Source organism: Archocentrus centrarchus, unplaced genomic scaffold (genome assembly GCF_007364275.1).
Source record: "Archocentrus centrarchus isolate MPI-CPG fArcCen1 unplaced genomic scaffold, fArcCen1 scaffold_71_ctg1, whole genome shotgun sequence".
In the NCBI taxonomy this organism is placed as follows: domain Eukaryota; kingdom Metazoa; phylum Chordata; class Actinopteri; order Cichliformes; family Cichlidae; genus Archocentrus; species Archocentrus centrarchus.
The window spans coordinates 294,639-315,916 of NW_022060286.1; the positions used below are offsets into that span (position 1 = coordinate 294,639).

Consider the following 21,278-nt stretch of genomic DNA (forward strand, 5'->3'; position numbering starts at 1 on the left):
ATTGATGATAAACTCATGTTTGAGCCACAGGTTGATGCCGTGTGCAAGAAAGCACATAAGAGACTTTTTCTGTGTTGGTATGGGTTTTTAAATTTGAGGAACAGAAATCGTCTCCAGGGAACTGTTAAACTTTGCAGCAGGATGGGGGTTTCCCTGAACAACCCGGGGGGGATGTGTACAAAGTCTGGATTTTAAGAAAAGCCACTCTGCCCTGGCTGATTCCTGCCACCCTCTTCATGGCCACTTCAGGTTACTCCCTTCAGGCTGCAGATATGTGGTGCCACGGTCATGGGACAATAGGTTCAAAAACTCTTTTGTTACTGTGGCAATAAGTTTATTAAATAACACAAGGTGATTTTTTAAAATTTCATTTACCGTATTTTCTGGAGTATAAGTCGCAATTTTTTTCATAGTTTGGCTGGGGGTGCGACCTATACTCCGGAGCGACTTATATGTGACATTTATAACACATGAACCAAAATACTCCAGCCACTTGACATCTCCGTGAACCGGAGCTTTAAGGCAGTCTTGCGTAACCTGTGGGTGCAGTGGATGATGGATGGAGAGCACAGCTTAATGGCAACCTGGAGAATGCGCCACCCAACTTTCCTGGAAGTCATGGATCAAGAAAACATGGGCTTCAGTGACAAACCATCCTGTTGGGATTCAGAAAGGCTGGAATAATTGGAACTGCAGCTGACGACGAGTCTGACACAGAAGAGGAAGCGGCGCTTCATCTACCTATGGAGTGTAAGGAGTTGTTTAGAAGTGACACAGAGGATGAAGAATTCAATGGATTGATGGTTTGGTTAACTTGTTAGCATGTTCTTTATGCTATGGTTATTTGAATAACTGTTAATGTTACGTTAACATACCAAACACGTACTCTGTTCGTTGTGCGTCATGTAGCTGAATGTGTTACGTTAGCATAATGTAGGCGTAACCATGTTCGGCCTGTTCTTTAATCCATTATTATTTTAAATTGCCTTTCAAGATGGAATTTCTGCTCTGGGTCTCGGATTCTATCAAATAACCCCCCCCCCCCCCCCCCCCCCCCCAAAAAAGTGCGACTTATAGTCCAGTGCAACTTATATATGTTTTTTTCTTCTTTATGATGCATTTTTTGGCTGGTGCGACCTATACTCCGGAGCGACTTATAGTCCGAAAAATACAGTATTTATTTTTAAACGTATTCTCATAGATGTGGGATTGCAGTTGTGTTTTATTGTCACTGCTAGCTGCAAAACTATTTGGCCCCCTGGGGATAATAAATATTTATTTGACCTGTCAGAGGCTGTAAGAAGATCATTTGTAACCTTCACTAATGCTGTTTCTGTACTGTGATGAATTCTGAAACCTGACTGAAACTCTTCAAATAAACCGTTCCTCTGCAGATGATCAGTTAGCTGTTTTACAACTACTCTTTCAAGAGTCTTTGAGAGAAAAGGAAGGTTGGAGATTGGCCTATAATTAGCTAAGACAGCTGGGTCAGTGATGGCTTTTTAAGTAGAGGTTTAATTACAGCCACCTTGAAGGCCTGTGGTACACAGCCAACTAATAAAGACTGATTGATCATATTGGATGGATAGATGGATGGCTGGCCAGATATATGGATGGTTGATGGACTTGTGATAGGATGGATGGGTGGGTAGAGTGATGGATGGAGTAAATACCATTTCCTGTTTTTTCACAGTGAAAATAAACAGCTGATTTTGTGAGTGATGTCTGTCAGAGGTTAAAGGTCAGGGATTTCCTGCAGGAGCTTCTCTCAGATGACTTATGATTACCCTATCAGATTTAAAGGTTTTCAAAATGAACTGAAGTGTTTTTAGTTTCAGATCAGAACTGTTTGTGGATCTCTGTGCAACTTTAATGAAGTTCAGAAACTGATAAAGTCATTCTCACTGTGTAAAAGTTCATTTGAAGAGGTTTCTGTTTTTGAGCTTTAACACCTGAGTGGGACTGCCGTTTGTATTGATTTACTGGATGAAGTCACTTCCTGTGTGTCTGTGTAAACAAAGAAAACGATTAGCTGCTAAACCAATCAGATCAGTTTAAACAATGATTGCAGATGGAATCTGGGATTAATAACTGATGTATCACTGCTGTCATGAATTCAATTCAATCCAAGCTGGGAGCTGGTTCCACAGAAGAGGGGCCTGAAAGCTGAAGGCTCTGCCTCCCATTCTACTCTTAAGGATCCTAGGAACCACAAGTAAGCCAGCAGTCTGAGAGAGAAGTGCTCTGTTGGGGTGATATGGTACTATGAGGTCTTTGAGATAAGATGGGGCCTGATTATTGAAGACCTTGTATGTGAGGAGAAGGATTTTAAATTCTATTCTAGATTTAACAGGGAGCCAATGAAGAGAAGCCAATATGGGAGAAATCTGCTCTCTTTCTAGTGCTTATGTATATGTGTATAGTTTTTTGCTATTTTATTTTATTCTATTGAATTTTAGTTTTAGTTTTTAGTTTAGTTATTTGTTCTTACTCATCCTTTTCATTTTTTCTCTGTATTGAGCTGCTGTAATGCACAAATTTCCCCGTCGTGGGATCATTAAAGTTTTATCTTATCTTATCTCTTATCTTAGTCACTGTCAGTACTCTAGCTGCAGCATTTTGGATCAGCTGAAGGCTTTTCAGGGAGCTTTTAGGACAGCCTGATAATAATGAATTACAATAGTCCAGCCTAGAAGTAATAAATGCATGAATTAGCTTCTCACCATCAGTCTGAGACAGAATGTTAAATGATCAATTAGAAACCACAGACTTCCTGTTTTGGTCATCTCAAACATTAAAGTTCACAGCTGAAAACTTGGAAACTCTTTTATGACCCAGTATTGATCAGGAAAGAGTATTGATCAATAACGCTGGCAGACAAAATCATCTGTGAAGGTGGAAGGACACTGAGTTCAGGCAGGATAAGGAGCCTTTAAGGTAATTAGCATGTTTGATAAGGAATAAAGCTGAACTTTACTGATAATCAAACCATGGAAAATGATGTCAGTTCATCTGGAAACATCAAGTTGACAAGCACATATAGGAAGTGTTACTCGGGGACCTCTGACCTCAGAAAACCAAAGTCAGTCTGAGACAAAACAAACTTTATTGATCCAAAAATAGACTCAGCAGACAAAATACACAACCTCCAGTACACACAGTACTGCAAAGCACTACCCAGTACACACAGTAGAGTACTGCACTGTGCACAGAGTACTGCAGAGTACAGCATGTGCATGGTGTGGGGTTGAGGGTGGGAAGGTTGGTCAACTTTAATAAATGTGGGGAGAAAAAAAAAAAATAGCTGGGGCATGCTCAGAGTCACGGGTCTTATCAGCAGCATAGTGTTTATAAGCTCCGCCCTCTTGAATAGCTCAAAGTACATGTCACATTTTTTTTTTCATGTGAGCCCTGCAGGGGGCGTGGTTTCAAACTATAAAAAGATCAAAGCAGGTTCACATTTCACATTCTCATTGTTTAAAAAATAAAATAAAATAAAAAAAAAAAAAAAAAAAAACCTGCCCACTGTCGGACTGCCTGATAATGTTACTATGGTTACGCAGTGTCAGCAGGCACTGTAGCAGCTCATTTTTTTGGCCTTTTCTCAGCTGACAGGAAGTTATGTTACAGCTCAGACATCCAGGCCCTGTCGTGTCAGGAAGTCTTCGAGTGCACTCAGTCGCTCCACCAGCATCACGTCAAGGTCCGCGTCATCGCCACCATTGCTGTGGCAATGTCGCCGAGCAGCCGATCGTTTCCTGGGTACTGTGGTGACAGGAAGTCCTGCCCCTAAATACAAAAGTTCTCATTAATTTCACAAACAGCTGATAAATAATAACCAGCCTGTCTGACTGCAACAACCTGCCCAATGCAAACTGTTTGCCAGTGTACCTTGTGGTCTCTTCCTCTTCCTGGGCTGTGTGAAGTCAGGAAAGAGAAGGAGCCTGCGTCTCTTCTGGTGGCCAATCAGGAGCAGCGCTCCGTCCTTCTCCCGTGGCTCTTCAAAGATGGTCTCCAGACTCCTGCAGGCAGAAGCAAAGCATGCTGGGAGACAGGGTTTGGCTCCACAGGCACATTAACACCAGGAGCAGTCATCGTTAGCTGTGTCCCAATTCAGGGGCTGCTGCCTTTGAAAGGCCCCAGCTGATTTTACCTGTTAGTGGGGGATTTGTAGTTTTTTCCTTTACCTGTTGTTAGCGGGGGATTTGTAGTTCTTGTTGGTGTAAATCTCCTCCAGACTGAACTCTTTTTTCTTTAACCTGAAAAATTAAATTTAGGTACACATCTGAAATAATTGTTTTTACTGAATTTTTAATTTATCACTTAGTTTCCCTCCTGACCTTTTGACCTTTGGCAGTCCCATTGGTGTGAGCAGCATTTCTCGTGGTGATGCCCGGCGGATCCGAATCTGAGAGACCCGTTTACCATGCTGCAGTAAAAAACAAACAAAAAAAACAAAGGAATAGAAAACAGTAAGGTAAAAAGTGAGGAACAAATATCTACAGTGAGGTTCTCAGTCATCCAGGTCACGACAGTTTCAAGTCTTTGAAAAGGAGACAGTTTCACAAAGACATTTCAGCTCTCATCCAAGAGGCTGCGTCTCGTAAAAGATGAAAAGTCCCAGGCATTTAACCTGGAGGTGGTCCCGGTTAAATGCAGGACCACATTGTAGGTGGCTGATAGCTGGTGCCGCAAGCCACCGCCTATGTTCAATGATTCACAGCGGACATAGATGGCCTCCTTTACTCCTCTCTCAAACCATCTGTCTTTTCGGTACAAAGTGTGAACACTGGCGTCGTCAAAGAGTGACTTTTATCCTTTATTTACAGGTGTACAGGTGAGTCCGGTCCTGTTCAGGTGAGTCTCCTGTGTTGTGCCACGCATTTGTGGAGTGGCTGTTTGATTTATCCTGCATAGCACTCCTCACACTCTGCAGAAACTGTGCTGTTTACCTCAAGTTTGGGTGTTGTGTTTTTGGGATTTGCTTTACGATTTCAAATGCATTTTCAAAAAAACAATAAAAATAAGAAAAGAAACTTGACCTCTCCATTTGTGCTGAGAAACCTTGAGCTGACCGCTGATTGGCCGGCTGGGAGCAAAGTAGGCAGTCCATTGGCTGAACAAGCAGGGAGGGGCAGGGGTCGTCTCTGGGGTAGGTAGAGGCTCCGAGTGCTGTGACTGGATCGCTGCTTCTGCTGTTGCCGGGCAGAAAGTACTGGGCTGAAAAACAAGAACCAATGTTCTCTTTTCAGAAAGACTCAAAAACACTGCTTTTAGCAATGACACTGATAATAATCATGATATGAAAACACATCGTTAGTTAAACTAATGATGCATTAATTTCATTAGTTTAACTAGTGATATTAAGGAAGACTGTAGTTTTACTAAATATTTATTTGTATAAATATCCTATTAATTTAGATTACCTTGATGTCAGCGTCCGAACATAACTGCAAAGATGAAACAGAAAAACATTTTCAGGTAAACTCTTTGATTTAAAGCTTATTAGCTTCATTTTAAAACAAAAGCCAACCAACCAGTGGTCACTGCTCAGGCTGGGCGGGGCTGTCCAGTCCTTCAGGGGCCGCAGCGGACTCCAACAAGCTCCACCTTTCACTGAATCCAACACCATCTCCACGGTAGCTGCTGGTAGGTGAAGCATGGGGGCTGGGCTAACTGAATAAGAGGCGGAGCAAAGCCAGAGGTGGAAAGCAGTGTGATTGGAGGACAGGTCAATGGGATGGGTGAAGTTTGAAAAATGCCACTTGCCAGAGGAGACAGTAAAGACTCCTGATTGGCTGCTCGTCAAACTCTCAGCTGACTGGAGGTGGTGCAAAGCATGATGGGAGAAGCTGGAAGGAAAGAAAAAAAAAAAAAAAAAAAAGATTAATGTGGATTACCTGCAAGGTTGCTCTGCTGCGATTGGCTGTTCCATCAGCCGTTTCTCGCCCTCTCACCTGTCTAGCAGTGGCGCCGGCAGCGCACCATAACCGTTCTTCCTGACAAACACACTGATAGCCTTCTTTGATTGGCTGGAATCCCCTTCCTTTGTTCTTCTGTTCTTCCTAGGGCTGAAGTTATACAGAGTGAGAGGCTCCTCCTCTTCCTCTTCCTTGCTTCCTCCTCTGACGCAGACAGCCATCCGCCCCACAAATCTCCCCTCTCCCTCATCCTCTTCTTTATTTTCTGGAGAAATGCTGAAATCTCCTCTGTGGTTCTTCCTCCTCCTCTTCTTCCTCCTGTTCACCATCTCCTTCTCTCGCCTCCTCCTCTTCCTCTGTTGTGATTGGCTGGAACTTGAGGAAAGAGGAGGCGAGGGCAACTGCTCACTGTCTGATGATGATGATGATGATGATGATGAAGTAGAGAGGGTGAGAGATGGGAGAGGCGGAGGGCTACAGGAGAAAGAGGAAGTGGAGCTGGACCCAAAGACAGGTGAGCCTGAAAAGAAGACAGAGGCAGGAAACAGTAAACTTGTTCTTTGTGGGTTAAATTCCACGCACGAACCCTCAGACACCTGCAGGAACCATTCAAAGACCACTCACCATGAGAACATCCTTCTTTTTCTTTCTGGCTGCTCATTTTCTTCTTCCGCTTCCTTCTGCTCTTTTCCAGAGAGTTCAGACGACGACTGAGAGATGCTAGAGCTCCACGCAGGAGGCGCCGTACCTCCATCCGATGGGCTGAAAGGAGACGAGGCAGGAGGGAAGCACAGGGGCAACAGGGAGGAGGAAGAGGAGGAGGAGTGGCTAATGGAGGGGAAACTGAATGAGTAATGGGAGGAAATGAAGGTGCATAAGGAAGAGCGGAAGCAGATGGAGGAGGCGGAGCTAAAATAGGTGGAGGCGGATGAGGAGGAGCTAAAGGAGGTGGAGGAGGAATGGGAGGATGAGAAGTTATTGTTTTAATTCAAACAGAGAAATAAAAACAAAACTGAACACACACCTGTTTGTGTGTCATCATCATCCTCATCCAATGGGAGAACATGAGGTGGAGTTACTGCTACCAGGCTCCGCCGCCTGTCATCACTCTCATTCAGTGTGAGCGGTCGAGAGAGCATGTCGAAGACTGGCAGAGAGAGAGTGAGAATAATCAATGTAACCAGAAATCATGTTTATCGATCATCCTGTGACAAAAGCAGATCAAAGCTTTTAATGATGTCTTGTACTGATGCGCTGATGTGGATCGACAGACTCACGGCTACAATTTCATACCGAGGGAGGACAGGGCAGCTGATTGGCTGGCACTGCGCTGAGGGGCTGAGGGCTTTACCTGTTGACTATCACTTTAGCAACAATTAGCAACCGGGCAAAGCCATTTCGTGATAGTCCTATTCTTAGCTGGGACACCTCAGCCAACACAAAGTAGACTCCCCCACCCTTCGTTGTTGTTCAATACTCAGAGGGGACCGTCAATGAAAATGGCGCTGGTGTGGAGACGCAGACGCAGCCTGGCAGGTTTAATGAAAATTGATGCAGTGCTTTCTAATAATACTGCCTAAGGGAAGCATGTATAATGTAAATAAAATTGGTCCTAGCACAGAACCCTGTGGAACTCCATAATTAACCTTAGTGTGTGAAGAAGACTCCCCATTTACATGAACAAATTGGAGTCTATGAGATAAATATGATTCAAACCACTGCAGTGCAGTACCTTTAATACCTATAGCAAGCTCTAATCTCTGTAATAAAATGTTATGGTCAACAGTATCAAAAGCTGCACTGAGGTCCAACAGGACAAGAACAGAGATGAGTCCACTGTCAGAGGCTGTAAGAAGATCATTGGTAACCTTCACTAATGCTGTTTCTGTACTGTGATGAATTCTGAAACCTGACTGAAACTCTTCAAATAAACCGTTCCTCTGCAGATGATCAGTTAGCTGTTTTACAACTACTCTTTCAAGAGTCTTTGAGAGAAAAGGAAGGTTGGAGATTGGCCTATAATTAGCTAAGACAGCTGGGTCAGTGATGGCTTTTTAAGCAGAGGTTTAATTACAGCCACCTTGAAGGTCTGTGGTACACAGCCAACTAATAAAGACTGATTGATCATTTTTAAAATTGAAGCATCAATAATTGGAAAGACTTCTTTGAACAGTCTAGTAGGAATGGGATCTAATAAACATGTTGCTGGTTTGGAGGAAGTAACTATTGAAGTTAACTCTGAAAGATCAACTGGAGCCAAAGAGTCTAAACAAATACCAGCAGTGCTGAAAACAGCCGAACATGAAGAATAATCTTTGAGATGGTTATGAATAATTTTTTCTCGAATGTCTAAAATTTTATTTGTAAAGAAATCCATGAAGTCACTACTAGTTAAAGTGAAAGGAATACTCGGCTCTACAGAGCTCTGACTCTTTGTCAGCCTGGCTACAGTGCTGAAAACAAACCTGGGGTTGTTCTTATTTTCTTCAATTAATGATGAATAGTAAGATGTCCGAGCTTTACGGAGGGCTTTTTTATAGAGCAACAAACTCTTTTTCCAGGCTAAATGAGCATCTTCTAATTTAGTGAGACGCCATTCCCTCTCCAGCTTTCGGGTTATCTGCTTTAAGCTGTGCGTTTGTGAATTATACCACGGAGTCAGGCACTTCTGATTTGAAGCTTTCCTTTTCAGAGGAGCCACAGTATCCAAAGTTATACGCAGTGAGGATGTAAAACTATTGACGAGATAATCGACCTCACTGGGAGCAGAGTTTAGGTAGCTGCTCTGCACTGTGTTGGCACTGAAGAGCATAACAATGAAGGAATTAGATCCTTAAACTTAGTTACAGCACTTTCAGAAAGACTTCTACTGTAATTAAACTTATTCCCCACTGCTGTGTAATCCATTAAAGTAAATGTAAATGTTACTAAGAAATGATCAGACAGGAGGGGGCTTTCAGGGAATACTGTTAAGTCTTCAGTTTCTATGCCATATGTCAGGACAAGATCCAGAGTATGATTAAAGTGGTGGGTGGGCTCCTTTACATTTTGAGAGAAGCCAATTGAATCTAACAATAGATTAAATGCAGTGTTGAGGCTGTCATTCTCAGCATCTACATGGATGTTAAAATCACCCACTATAATTATTTTATCTGAACTGAGCACTAAATCAGATAAAAAGTCTGAGAAATCAGACAGAAACTCTGAGTAGGGACCAGGTACTTGAATGTTGGTGGTGGTTTCACACTCGCGGTAGCATGAGACAGACTCTACAACCCACACAAGTGGATCAGGTAGTGCAGCTCATCCAGGATGGCACATCAATGCGAGCTGTGGCAAGAAGGTTTGCTGTGTCTGTCAGCGTAGTGTCCAGAGGCTGGAGGCGCTACCAGGGGACAGGCCAGTACACCAGGAGACTTGGAGGAGGCCGTAGGAGGGCAACAACCCAGCAGCAGGACCGTTACCTCCGCCTTTGTGCAAGGAGGAACAGGAGGAGCACTGCCAGAGCCGTGCAAAATGACCTCCAGCAGGCCACAAATGTGCATGTGTCTGCACAAACTGTTAGAAACCGACTCCATGAGGATGGTATGAGGGCCCGACGTCCACAGATGGGGGTTGTGCTCACAGCCCAACACCGTGCAGGACGCTTGGCATTTTCCAGAGAACACCAGGATTGGCAAATTCACCACTGGCGCCCTGTGCTCTTCACAGATGAAAGCAGGTTCACACTGAGCACATGTGACAGACGTGACAGTCTGGAGACACCGTGGAGAGCGATCTGCTGCCTGCACCATCCTTCAGCATGACCGGTTTGGCAGTGGGTCAGTAATGGTGTGGGGTGGCATTTCTTTGGAGGCCGCACAGCCCTCCATGTGCTCGCCAGAGGTAGCATGACTGCCATTAGGTACCGAGATGAGATCCTCAGACCCCTTGTGAGACCATATACTGGTGCGGTTGGCCCTGGGTTCCTCCTAATGCAGGACAATGCTAGACCTCATGTGGCTGGAGTGTGTCAGCGGTTCCTGCAAGAGGGTTAGGGTTAGGGTGACAACCGCCCGTTCCCCAGACCTGAATCCGACTGAGCACATTTGGGACATCATGTCTCGCTCCATCCACCAACGTCACGTTGTACCACAGACTGTCCAGGAGTTGGTGGATGCTTTAGTCCAGGTCTGGGAGGAGATCCCTCAGGAGACCATCCGCCACTTCATCAGGAGCATGCCCAGGCGTTGTAGGGAGGTCATACAGGCACGTGGAGGCCACACACAATACTGAGCCTCATTTTGACTTGTTTTAAGGACATTACATCAAAGCTGGATCAGCCTGTAGTGTGTTTTTCCACTTTATTTTTGTGTGCAACTCCAAATCCAGGCCTCTATTGGTTAACAAATTTGATTTCCATTGATGATTTTTGTGTGATTTTGTTGTCAGCACATTCGGCTTTGTACAGAACAAAGTATTCAATGAGAATATTTCATTCATTCAGATCTAGGATGTTATTTGAGTGTTCCCTTTATTTTTTTGGGCAGTGTACAATTTACTCCTCTGTTCTGCAATGTGGACGGACAGCAGTGAGAAAAGAACAGCGGCGCGCAGACGCTCCGTCTAAGATATCTGGATTCCTGTTATTTATACTCCTATCCGGTGATGTACATCTGAATCACAGACCAGAAGATTTGAAGGAAATTGCCACTGAGCTTACTGTGTGTAGCGAGAGTGAGTGATCACTCACATCAGCTATCTTTCTACACCAAAAATGGACCAAACCTGACAGTCAAAAGTTTTTCAAACCGTTAATCATGCCAAGGTCCTCTGGAACTCAAAGCTAAAGCCAAGGGGACCATTTGGAGGATAGCTAAACATCAGAAGTATTCCCACAAAGAGTGACCGGTTAATTCGTCTGTTGTCAGAATCAAATTTGGACTACGTATTTCAGAGACGTGGTTACAGCCATCCACTCCTGCTAATGCATTTATGGTGCCAGGATATCGGTCTTGCCAGATCTGTGTGTGTGTGTGTGTGTGTATATTCTTTTATTAGGATTCTTTGTATGTAACCTGCAAAGGGACTGCAGATGCAAATGAGCTTTAAGCTAACTCTGGTACAATGTATCAAATGGTAAAATTTATGTTAATACTGTACATGGTCCCTTTTTAAATAAATTAAAAAAAAAAAAAAAAAAAAAAAAAAAAAAAAAAAAAGTTTAAAATCAAACGCTAGCTTAGCTGTGTCCAAACTCAGGGGCCGCATCCTTCGAAGGATCCGGGTCCTTCGCAGCCCACAAAGATCACAAAGGCTGGAAGTGAGTGGCTGTGAAATTGGATGGTCTAGTCTTCACATCAGCATCACCTGCCCTCACCTCACCGTAGCTCATGTCGCCTAGCAACCATGACAGTGCGAAGCACAGCTGTGGAAAAGCAGCTGGTTAAACAGAACGAAATTTTGCTCCTTTGTGGTTTAATTTTAAATCAAAATAAGCTGTTAAAACAAGCGCAACACATTTCAACATTAAGGAATACAGCTGAGTGAATGATTAACTTCCAAATATATTAACAGCTCTGTAGTGAGACATTATTGTTGAATAAAACTATCCACTTATGATGCCTAACTTTAATTTCAGCCAAACCAATTTGCTCAGGAACAAATGAACTACTGAAATAAACCAAACAGCCATTAAGGATCAACTGAGTGAATTATACAGTGGTATGCAAAAGTTTGCCACCCCTGATAATTTTCATGATTTTCCTTTATAAATCATTGGTTGTTCGGATCAGCAGTTTCAGTTAAATATATCATATAGCAGACATCTGAGAAGTGAAATGAAGTGTATAGGAGTTACAGAAAGTGTGCAATAATTATTTAAACAAAATTAGGCAGGTGCATAAGTTTGGGCACCCCAACAGAAAAATGACATCAATATTTAGTAGATCCTCCTTTTGTAGAAATAACAGCCTCTAAATGCTTCCTTGAGCTTCCAATGAGAGTCTGGATTCTGGTTGAAGGTATTTTGGACCATTTGTCTTTCCAGAACATCTCCAGTTCAGTCAGGTTTGATGGTTTCTGAGCATGGACAGCCCGCTTTAAATCCCACCACAGATTTCCAATAATATTCAGGTCTGGGACTGAGATGGCCGTTCCAGAACGTTGTACTTGTTCCTCTGCATGAATGCCTCAGATTCTGAGCAGTGTTTAGGGTCGGTGTCTTGTCGAAGTATCCAGCCCCGGCACAACTTCAACTTTGTCACTGATTGTTGAACATTGTTCTCAAGAATCTGCTGATATTGACTGGAATCCATGCGACCCTCAACTTTAACAAGATTCCCAGTACCTGCACTGGCCCCACAGCCCCACAGCATGATGGAACCACCACAAAATGTTACTGTGGGTACCAAGTGTTTGTCTTGGAGTGCTGTGTTCTTTCTCCACCATGCATACCACCCCTTGTTATGTCCAAATAACTCCGTTTTAGTTTCATCAGTCCACAGCACCTTATTCCAAAATGAAGCTGGCTTGTCCAAATGTTCTTTAGCAGACCTCAGTGACTGTTTGTGTGTAGAAAAGGCTTCTTCTGCATTACTCTCCCATCCAGCCTCTCACTGTGCAAAGTGCGCTGAATAGTTGAAAGGTGCACAGCGACACCATCTGCAGCACAATGATGTTGTAGGTCTTTGGAGCTGCTCTGTGGGTTGACTATGACTGTTCTCACCATCCTTCTCCTCTGCCTATCTGAGGTTTTTCTTGGCCTGCCACTTCAGGCCTTAACTAGAACTGTGGTCTTCCATTTCCTCACTATGTTCCTCACAGTGGAAACTGATTCCTGAAATCTCAGAGCTTTTTGGATCCTTCCCCTAAACCATGAAGTTGAACAATCTGTGTTTTCAGCTCATTTCAGAGTTGTTTGGAGGCTCCCATGTTGCCACTCTTCAGAGAAGATGCAAAGAGGAGAAACACTTGCAATTGGCCACCTTAGCCCTTTCTCATAGTTGGATTCACCTGTGTATGTAGGTCAAGGGTCAATGAGCTTACAAAACAAATTTTGTGTTGCAATAATTAGGCCTAAAGGTATTCAAATAAATGAAACGACAAGGGTGCCCAAACTTATGCACCTGCCTAATTTTGTTTAAATAATTATTGCACACTTTCTGTAAATCCTATAAACTTCATTTCACTTCTCAAATATCACTGTGTTCATCTGCTATATGATATATTTAACTGAAATTGCTGATCCGAACAACCAATGATTTATAAAGGAAAATCATGAAAATTATCAGTGGTGCCCAAATTTTGCATACCACTGTACGTATGTTTAACTTCAACTCAGTGGTGAAATGCAGTGAGGGTTTGAAAAGGATGTGCGGGCAGTCGGGTGTTCTCTCCGGCTAAGGTGAGCCTCAATAGCCCGGTCATCTGACAACTAGCGAGGCGAGCTGCTGGTAGAGCAGCGGCAATGGACATCTCCGAAAACATCGGAGCACTTTTTGCAGTTAAGCGATATCTTTGACGCTTATCACGTTTACATTCTCGCCTGAAAACATCTTAAATTTATTTTGTGTCACAGAAACAGTCATTTCAAATTTTTTTTGTCCGCTATCCTCCGCCATTGCCACGTTTGAGTTTTGATGTGCAATGAATCATGGGATATGGTAGGCCACAAAGGATACACTGGACTCATCCTTCAAATTCAAGAAGGAAACATTCCTCATATGTTCACCCTGAGTTAATGACAGAGAGCCATCGTCAATGGAGTGCCAATACAAGGATTTGCCATGTCAACAGGTAAAGTGCAGCACCTCCATCTGAATCCAGACCAGTAAGAACAGGAACAGATGTGAGTGCAACCATGATCCTGATCTTAGAGACGGTAAAAGAGTCATTTTAACCAGCTCCACACCAGTTGCCACATACACACCTGTGTCCTTCACTTTCTACAGTTAAATATTGTACTTTAATGCTCTCCTACCTAAAAAGATGATCTTGGCAGAAGATGATTCCTGTATTGTGACTGAATGGGTTAACCCGCTCTCTGTCATCACACACTGAATAAAGTTGATTCTGTCTGCGGTCGTCATTTAGCAGCTGGAGCTTTGATCCAGTGAAGCTGAATTTGATTTTAAATCTAATGCTTCAGCTGTTAGATGTCAGGGTGTGGAGAAACAGCTCGGACACAGTTTACTGAGCCAGGCAGCAGCAGCCTCCAGGATCAGCCCCCAGGTCAGGTTCATGATCATGTTTCAATAATTATTCAGTAAACACTGAATGTCTGAAATGGCTATAGCAGCCTTATCAGGCCTTCATTATTTCTGTTCCCAGAGTCTGTTACCACAGCAACTGACTCAGGATCAGCAAACTCTGCACCTGCTTCCTGGGATCAAAACCTATGTTCCTCACAGTAAAATTAGAGTCCCAGCCGTTGTGAAAGAGTTCAGATGTGATGGGATTGGCTGTAGCTCTGGAGGTAGAGCAGGTTACCTACTAATTAGAAGGTTGGTGGATCAATCCCTGGCTGCTCCAGACTGCATGCCATAGTATCCTTGGGCAAGAAACTGAACTAAAGTTGCTCTCCGACGCAACCATCGGAGTTTGAATATGTGAATGATAGAAAGCACTTAGCTGTAGAAATAAATGCTTGTATCAATGGGTGAATGAGGCATGTTCTATGAAGCACGTTGAGTGCTCAAATTAGAGTGCAAAATAGTGATGAGTGTGTGAAACCCAAGCTTTGATACGTGCTTTGAACTCCAGAGAACCTTCGAAGCTTACTTCAGGATGGAAAAAAAAAAAAAAAAAATTGATGTGACATATATCATCCAAACAGCAACTGCTTCGCTCTCAGAACGAATCACCTGACTGGCTCAGGTGATTCGCTGCTTACAAGTGAAGGAGCGAGACTGCCAGGTTCACACTCTGACATTTTTTAGTGTTATGGCCAACAGTTACTGCTGAGTTATGAGTTAAAGACAACCTTTGCTGGCTCGTCCTTTCAACATGATGACGGACGCTGTTGTATCAAGATTAACACAAAAGCGGCAGTTACACAAGAACAGCCAGTTAATGCCATGTTTTCCCAGCACTCTGCTCAATAACACACATTCATCCATCTACAGGTGCTGGTCATAAAATTAGAGTATGATAAAAAAGTTGATTTATTTCAATAATTCCATTCAAAAAGTCAAACTTGTATATTATATTAATTCATTACACACAGACTGATATGTTTCAAATGTTTGTTTCTTTTAATTTTGATGATTATAACTGACAACTAATGAAAACCCCAAATTCAGTATCTCAGAAAATTAGAATATTAATTAAGACCAATACAAAAAAATGCTTTTTAGAAATGTTGGCCAACTGAAAAGTATGAACATGAAAAGTGTGAGCGTGAAAAGTGTGAGCGTGAAAAGTGTGAGCGTGAAAAGTATGAGCATGTACTGCAATCAGTACTTAGTTGGGGCTCTTTTTGCCTGGATTACTGCAGTAACGCAGCGTGGCATGGAGTCCATCAGTCTGTGGCACTGCTCAGGTGTTATGAGAGCCCAGGTTGCTCTGATAGTGGCCTTCAGCTCTTCTGAATTGTTGGGTCTGGTGTATCACATCTTCCTCTTCACAATAGTCCATAGATTTTCTATGGGGTTAAAAGTCAGGTGAGTTTGCTGGCCAATCAAGAACAGGGATACCATGGTCCTTAAAGCAGGTACTGGTAGCTTTGGCACTGTGTGCAGGAGCCAAGTCCTGTTGGAAAATGAAATCTGCATCTCCATAAAGTTGGTCAGCAGCAGGAAGCATGAAGTGCTCTAAAACTTCCTGGTAGACGGCCGCGTTGACCTTTGACCTCAGAAAACACAGTGGACCAACAGCAGCAGATGACACGGCACCCCAAACCATCACTGACTGTGGAACCTTTACACTGGACCGCAGCCAGCGTGGACTCTGTGCCTCTCCTCTCTTCCTCCAGACTCTGGGACCTTGATTTCCAAAGGAAATGCAACATTGACTTTGATCAGAGAACATAAGTGTGGAGCACTCAGCAGCAGTCCAGTCCTTTTTGTCTTTAGTCCAGGCGAGACGCTTCTGACGCCGTCTCTGTTGAAGAGTGGCTCGACACGAGGACTGCGACAGCTGAAACCATGTCTGCATACGTCTGTGCTGGTGGTTCTTGAAGCTCTGACTCCAGCTGCAGTCCACTCTTTGTGAATCTCCCCACATTTTTGAGTGGGTTTTGTTCCACAGTCCTCTCCAGGGTGCAGTTATCCCTGTTGTTGGACACTTTTTTCTACCACATCTTTTCCTTCCCTTCGCCTCTCTATTAATGTGCTTGGACACAGAGCTCTGTGAATAGCAGCCTCTTTAGCAATGACCTTTGTGTCTCGCCCTCCTTGTGCGAGGTGTCAAAGGTCGTCTTTTGGACAATTGTCAAGTCAGCAGTCTTCTCCATGATTGTGTAGCCTACAGAACTAGACTGAGAGACCATTTAAAGGCCTTTGCAGGTGTTTGGAGTTAATTAGCTGATTAGAGTGTGGCACCAGGTGTCTGATAAATTGAACCTTTTCACAATATTCTAATTTTCTGAGATACTGAATTTAGGGTTTTCATTAGTTGTCAGTTATAATCATCAAAATTAAAAGAAACATTTGAAATATATCAGACTGTGTGTAATGAATGAGTATACAAGTTTCACTTTTTGAATGGAATTACTGAAATAAATCAACTTTTTCCCGATATTCTAATTTTATGACCTGCACTTGTATATTTGTAAATAGAACCTGATATCATGATATTTGATCATAACGTGTGCACCTCAAACAACGGAAAGATGCTTCAGATCACTGTGTGTGAGCATGTGCATGCAGGTGTGTAATTAAAAACCTTTCCAGGAGAGGGCGCTATAATTGAAGCTTCGAGTAATGAGCCCATTTTCGAAACAGTTGTTCAAGTGGTTCAGTGCTTCACAAAAGCTTCATTTTCTCATCGCTAGTACAAAAGTGCTAAATAAGAACTTGATTCAATTTTCTTTACATACATCAGTCATCTGTGGTGACCAGTTGGGGTTGAGGGGAGAGAGACAGGACAAAAGACATGCTGTGGAAGAGAGACAGAATAATAACTGATTCCATTGGACCAGACCACTTTCCATTTACTTACCTGGTACAGCTGACCTGTCTCAGGTGTTTCTGTTAGGAACAGAGGAGGGTCATGAGCTGAAGTTCAAAGTAGTATGTAATGAGACTCACATGGCGTTAAAGGACACATATGTGGGTTAATACACCAACAACCAAACATTTTGACGTGCCTACTTGTAACTTCGGCATAACTGAACTTGGACTACAAAATCACTGCGAGAAAAAAATGGCGGATTCACAGAATTAGTTAGCTGGAAGTTCATGACCTTGTTTAGCAGTTCCATAGCAAATACTGTGACGTAAGAGGAAAGAAAACTTAACAGGGAATAGAGAAAACTGAACAGACTGAAAAATATGACCCAAAAAGAATATAAAGATATCTACGCAGCACCGGGACAGAATACATTTAAATTTGCTGCACTGCTACACACTCAGTACACAACAAAAATGTATTTAAGGGCTAAAAAAGTGGATTTTGAATTATATTAGGGCTGCAATGATTCCTTGATTAACTCAAATTATGAAAAAAAGCCTTGAAGCAAATTTGTTGCTTCGATGTGTCGTTTAAACTCTGCAGCGCTCAGGTGTCTCCGTGTAATTGGAGCATTTCCCCGATTAGCTACATTAAACTTCTCCGTCGGTGTCTTCTTATGGGTTTAATGGTGGTGGGCAAACCAGCTTAGAGCTGCATTACTGCCACCTACTGGACTTGAGTGTGGATCAGGAGTTAGAAAAAAAACCTCCTCAGATTCTAAAACTTTCCCTGTTGCTGCAACGGATTCCCTTTAACACTGAGTGGATCATCACTGACATGTTTTCCATGCCTCCACTGCTCTGCCGTATTTGTGTGTTGTGCTCGCTGTGCTGAGAATTTCAGCTGTTATTTTTGTCTCTGCTTCAGCTCCCAGAACGGATCACATACTGCTAGCGCGCGCCACTATTAGCACTAGCTACCCCGTCAAAATATTTTTTAATGCTTTAATTCCTGATTAGTGACTAAAAATAGACCTGCAGTAGAAATGTATTTAGGAGAATACTTGTGACCACAAAGAATTACAACATTTCGCTTTTGCAGCCCAGTTTTTCAACCAAAACACTGATAACACAACAGCAGCAGGCAGCTGTTTCACGTGCAGTTTGTCTACGCAAGCACAAAGAGGCGGAGCCATTATAGAGACTGAGCTCAGGTGGAGTGAAAGTAAACATTTTTAGCCTCCAAAAGATGCCCCCCCCGTAACCACCTTAAAACCTTTACTGGGAAGCACCTGGAGCACCTTCATTAACTACACTGATCAGCAAGTGAAAACTCTGTGGCTGCTCCATCCGCCCTGTTTGTTTCACACAGGGAAAAACTGCAGTACGGAAGTTAAAATATGCAGAAGAACTGTTAATACAAAAAAAGTATTTCTTATCCAATTACTCAAGTAATCAATGGAATAATTGATAGAATACTTTATTACTAAAATAATCGATAGTTGCAGCCCAATGTGTCTCCTTTAATGGATTCACATCGAACTCAAACATCACACACATTAAGGTCAGGAGATCAATAATTACACCTCTGAAGGTAGTTTGTTTCATGGTGCTCAACCATCCTTCAGCTGCTACCACAGAAATATTTGTGCTCCTCAGATCAGAAACTGACATCACCGCACAGTCCACAAACACCCTGAACTCTTCACCGCTGCCATCAGAGAGCACAGGTCACATAATCACAGCCCGCCCACAGCAAAAACAGACCTGCTGCCCCTACTGACTGATCAGTCTGATGGATAACCTCAGACAGCTCTGTAACATACGAAGGCAAAGCCACTCTGCACATGCTCCATAGAGCATCTCACTGTACCGTCAGTTCAATTAAGCTTTATTTATACAGCTCCACCTAACAGGAAGCTCAAGTAAATGATCATGGGCACCAACCATCATGACGACCTGTGAGGTGACAGTGGGGATAAAGAAATGAAACAAGTGACCTCACACAGCTCAGGTCATCCTTGGGAAAAAAAAAAAAAAAAAAAAAAGTTTTACTTTGCACTGACTTTATTTTGATGTTCCAATTCAAAGTACGTATTAAGGCAAGTATACATTAGTACCCTGATGTGTTCTTGCGCCGCCCCTTCTATCAGGGGTGCATTCGTGGTGACCAGTGTGGCCTTCGTGCAACCAAGTATCCCAGAATGCACGTCGAATGAAATGCAAAAGCAGTAATGGTATAGGAGAGCGGCTAAAACTGAATAAATTTTGAAATATTTCTGCTTCTGCGACACAATAAACTTTTACGATTTTTTCCAGGCAAGAATGTAGATGCGTAAACTTCAAAAAGCTGCTCCGTTTATCAAGATGTTGTTTAATTGCAAAAGTGCCCCGATGTTTTCGGAGATGCTCTAACAGCAGCCGTCTGCTCGCCGGGCGGTCGACGCTCGCAATACGCAGGGAGAACGCCTGACTTATGACACATTGTTTTCAAATTACCACTGGTTTTTGCTGCTGAGTAAACACAGATATAATTCACTCAGATGATCTCTAATGGCTGATATTTGGTTTATTTCAGTGTTCATTTGTTCCTGAGCAAATCCATAAAACTGATATTAAAAGTATTTTACTCAGGAAGGAATGTGAGAGCCTTTTCACAGGGAACAGGAACATCGCAGCGGCATGTTGATGCTGTTCATGGAGATCCTGCAGACTGATGCCAAGCCTGTTCCATAAATGAACAGGCTTGGCATCATACTTTTTAAATATTAATTCAACTCTAAACACCATCTGTCTGTTGTAAGCGGTGGAAGTCTTCTGGAATAAAAGTAACATAATTTTAACATCTGACCGGTTTGTTTTTGTTCAGTAAGCAGTGTCTACATGTATAATGTTTTTATGCTGAGAGATGAAGTTTTTAAAGCCGAACATCAGTAAATTTAAGCTGGAAGACGGTAGAAACACTGGAACTGAGCTGTGATATCATCAACTACGCTGGTGTTCCCATTGAAAAATAATGGGAAGTCCGCAGGTACAACCTTGCCTACTTGAGTACTGAGAAACGGCCCAGAGGTTCATCACCTTTAGCAGCACAGGAAAAGGTGGTTTACAGATGTTCCAGCTGCTTCAAGTCCTCTCGCGAGACTTCCCTAATTTCTGGAGAGCTCTCTTTTACCTGTTTTCACTGTCAGCTGATTAAGGGCTCATCTGACGTTTTTTCATCACAGCGGAATATCATGTGACGTAATGCCAAGGGAAGCTACGTAGTGGAAATGGTATAGGTCAGGCTGGAAAAAAAACGGGATTTGGGGAAATAAAGGAAGGCGTCTGAGCTAGCAGCGGCTAGCTGCGTTAGCAAGCTTTGCTGAGGGAGACTGATAAACCGGGACACACCGGGACACTTACCCGCTCCGTTCACCTGTCTTTAGCCCCGTGGATCCTTCGGTCTCCGTTAAGTCCTCTCAGCCATTTTAGTCGGTTATCCGACGGGTAAAGGCCGAATCTGTACTGGATCGGAACCTCAGTTTTTATCACGAATTGGCCGGAAACTAGCAGCAGTACCGAGCAACGTCCGCCGGAGACTTCAGAATAAAAGCTTCTACGAAAACCGGAAATGAATAAAGAAACTTTTCAAATTAAAGCACAATGAAAACAAACACGAACATACCTGTGTAGGTTCTCAGTCATCCAGGTCATAGTAGTCTTTGGAGCTTGAAAAAAGGGCCACTGGACTTTTTTGTTTCTTGAGAACCGAAGAAGCCTTTCGAATGAGAGGTGAAACGTCTTCAAGAAACAAAAAGTCCAGTCGCCCTTTCTTCAAGCTCCAGAGAAAAAAACATACCAAAAGATTCCAGAAGTTTCTCCAAAGCAAGAGTCACAGTTTGAAGTAACTGAAAATTTAAATTACCAGTGCTGTTTCTGTCCTGTGAAAAACTCATTTACTGTCGTTGCATTTAGTCCCTGTTGATATGCAGCCCATCATGAACTATTCATATAGCAGCTCAGGAGGTAAAGCAGGTCACCTGCTAATCAGGAGTTTGATGGTTTGATTCCCATCTTACCTAATCTGAATGCCAAAGTTTTTGAAATGTTCGTTTGTGTGATTAGAACGACTGGAAGGGCTCATTTACAGTGTGAGAGGAGGCCTCTGATAATGAATGCAGTGCTGATGCTGTGGCTAAAGTCACCTGCTGTAATTGTTTTACCAGAGCTGATCATCAACTTTGATAACCTCAGACTGGACAATGAATAAACAAGTTTTTTGTGC

At 43.0% G+C, this 21,278-nt stretch overlaps 1 protein-coding gene and 1 long non-coding RNA gene across 4 annotated transcripts; one reads left to right on the forward strand and one right to left on the reverse strand.

The window, feature by feature from the left end:
* The first annotated feature begins 2,158 nt into the window (after window positions 1–2,158).
* On the forward strand, window positions 2,159–6,733 carry LOC115777768 (uncharacterized). Its single transcript, XR_004019675.1, has 3 exons — window positions 2,159–2,215; window positions 4,830–4,857; window positions 6,616–6,733. It is a non-coding gene; the product is annotated as an uncharacterized LOC115777768 (long non-coding RNA).
* LOC115777766 (uncharacterized) lies at window positions 3,088–20,577 on the reverse strand. Of its 3 annotated transcripts, XM_030725753.1 has the most exons (13): window positions 20,417–20,577; window positions 17,061–17,089; window positions 6,946–7,068; window positions 6,546–6,860; window positions 5,958–6,441; window positions 5,770–5,852; window positions 5,538–5,676; window positions 5,427–5,450; window positions 5,043–5,220; window positions 4,341–4,429; window positions 4,188–4,259; window positions 3,892–4,022; window positions 3,088–3,789 (listed from the first exon to the last, which is right to left on the reverse strand). In XM_030725753.1, the coding sequence occupies exons 3-13, from the start codon at window positions 7,058–7,060 to the stop codon at window positions 3,632–3,634; spliced, it is 1,788 nt and encodes a 595-aa protein (XP_030581613.1). In that variant the 5' UTR covers window positions 7,061–7,068; window positions 17,061–17,089; window positions 20,417–20,577; the 3' UTR covers window positions 3,088–3,631. The 3 variants fall into 3 exon arrangements, with proteins under 3 accessions (XP_030581613.1, XP_030581611.1, XP_030581612.1); XM_030725751.1 differs by having other exon boundaries at window positions 5,538–5,852; XM_030725752.1 differs by lacking the exon at window positions 17,061–17,089 and having other exon boundaries at window positions 5,538–5,852.
* Window positions 20,578–21,278: the final 701 nt, after the last annotated feature.

Bases quoted from the DNA above. Each gene is read 5' to 3' on its own strand.
- LOC115777766 (XM_030725752.1), bottom strand. From the start codon at position 7,060: ATGCTCTCTCGACCGCTCACACTGAATGAGAGTGATGACAGGCGGCGG. The intron at 4,430-5,042 runs GTCAAGTTTCTT...TTTTTACTGCAG, and splicing joins TTCTCAGCACAAATGGAGAG to CATGGTAAACGGGTCTCTCA. The intron at 4,023-4,187 runs GTAAAGGAAAAA...TTCTGCCTGCAG, and splicing joins AAATCCCCCGCTAACAACAG to GAGTCTGGAGACCATCTTTG.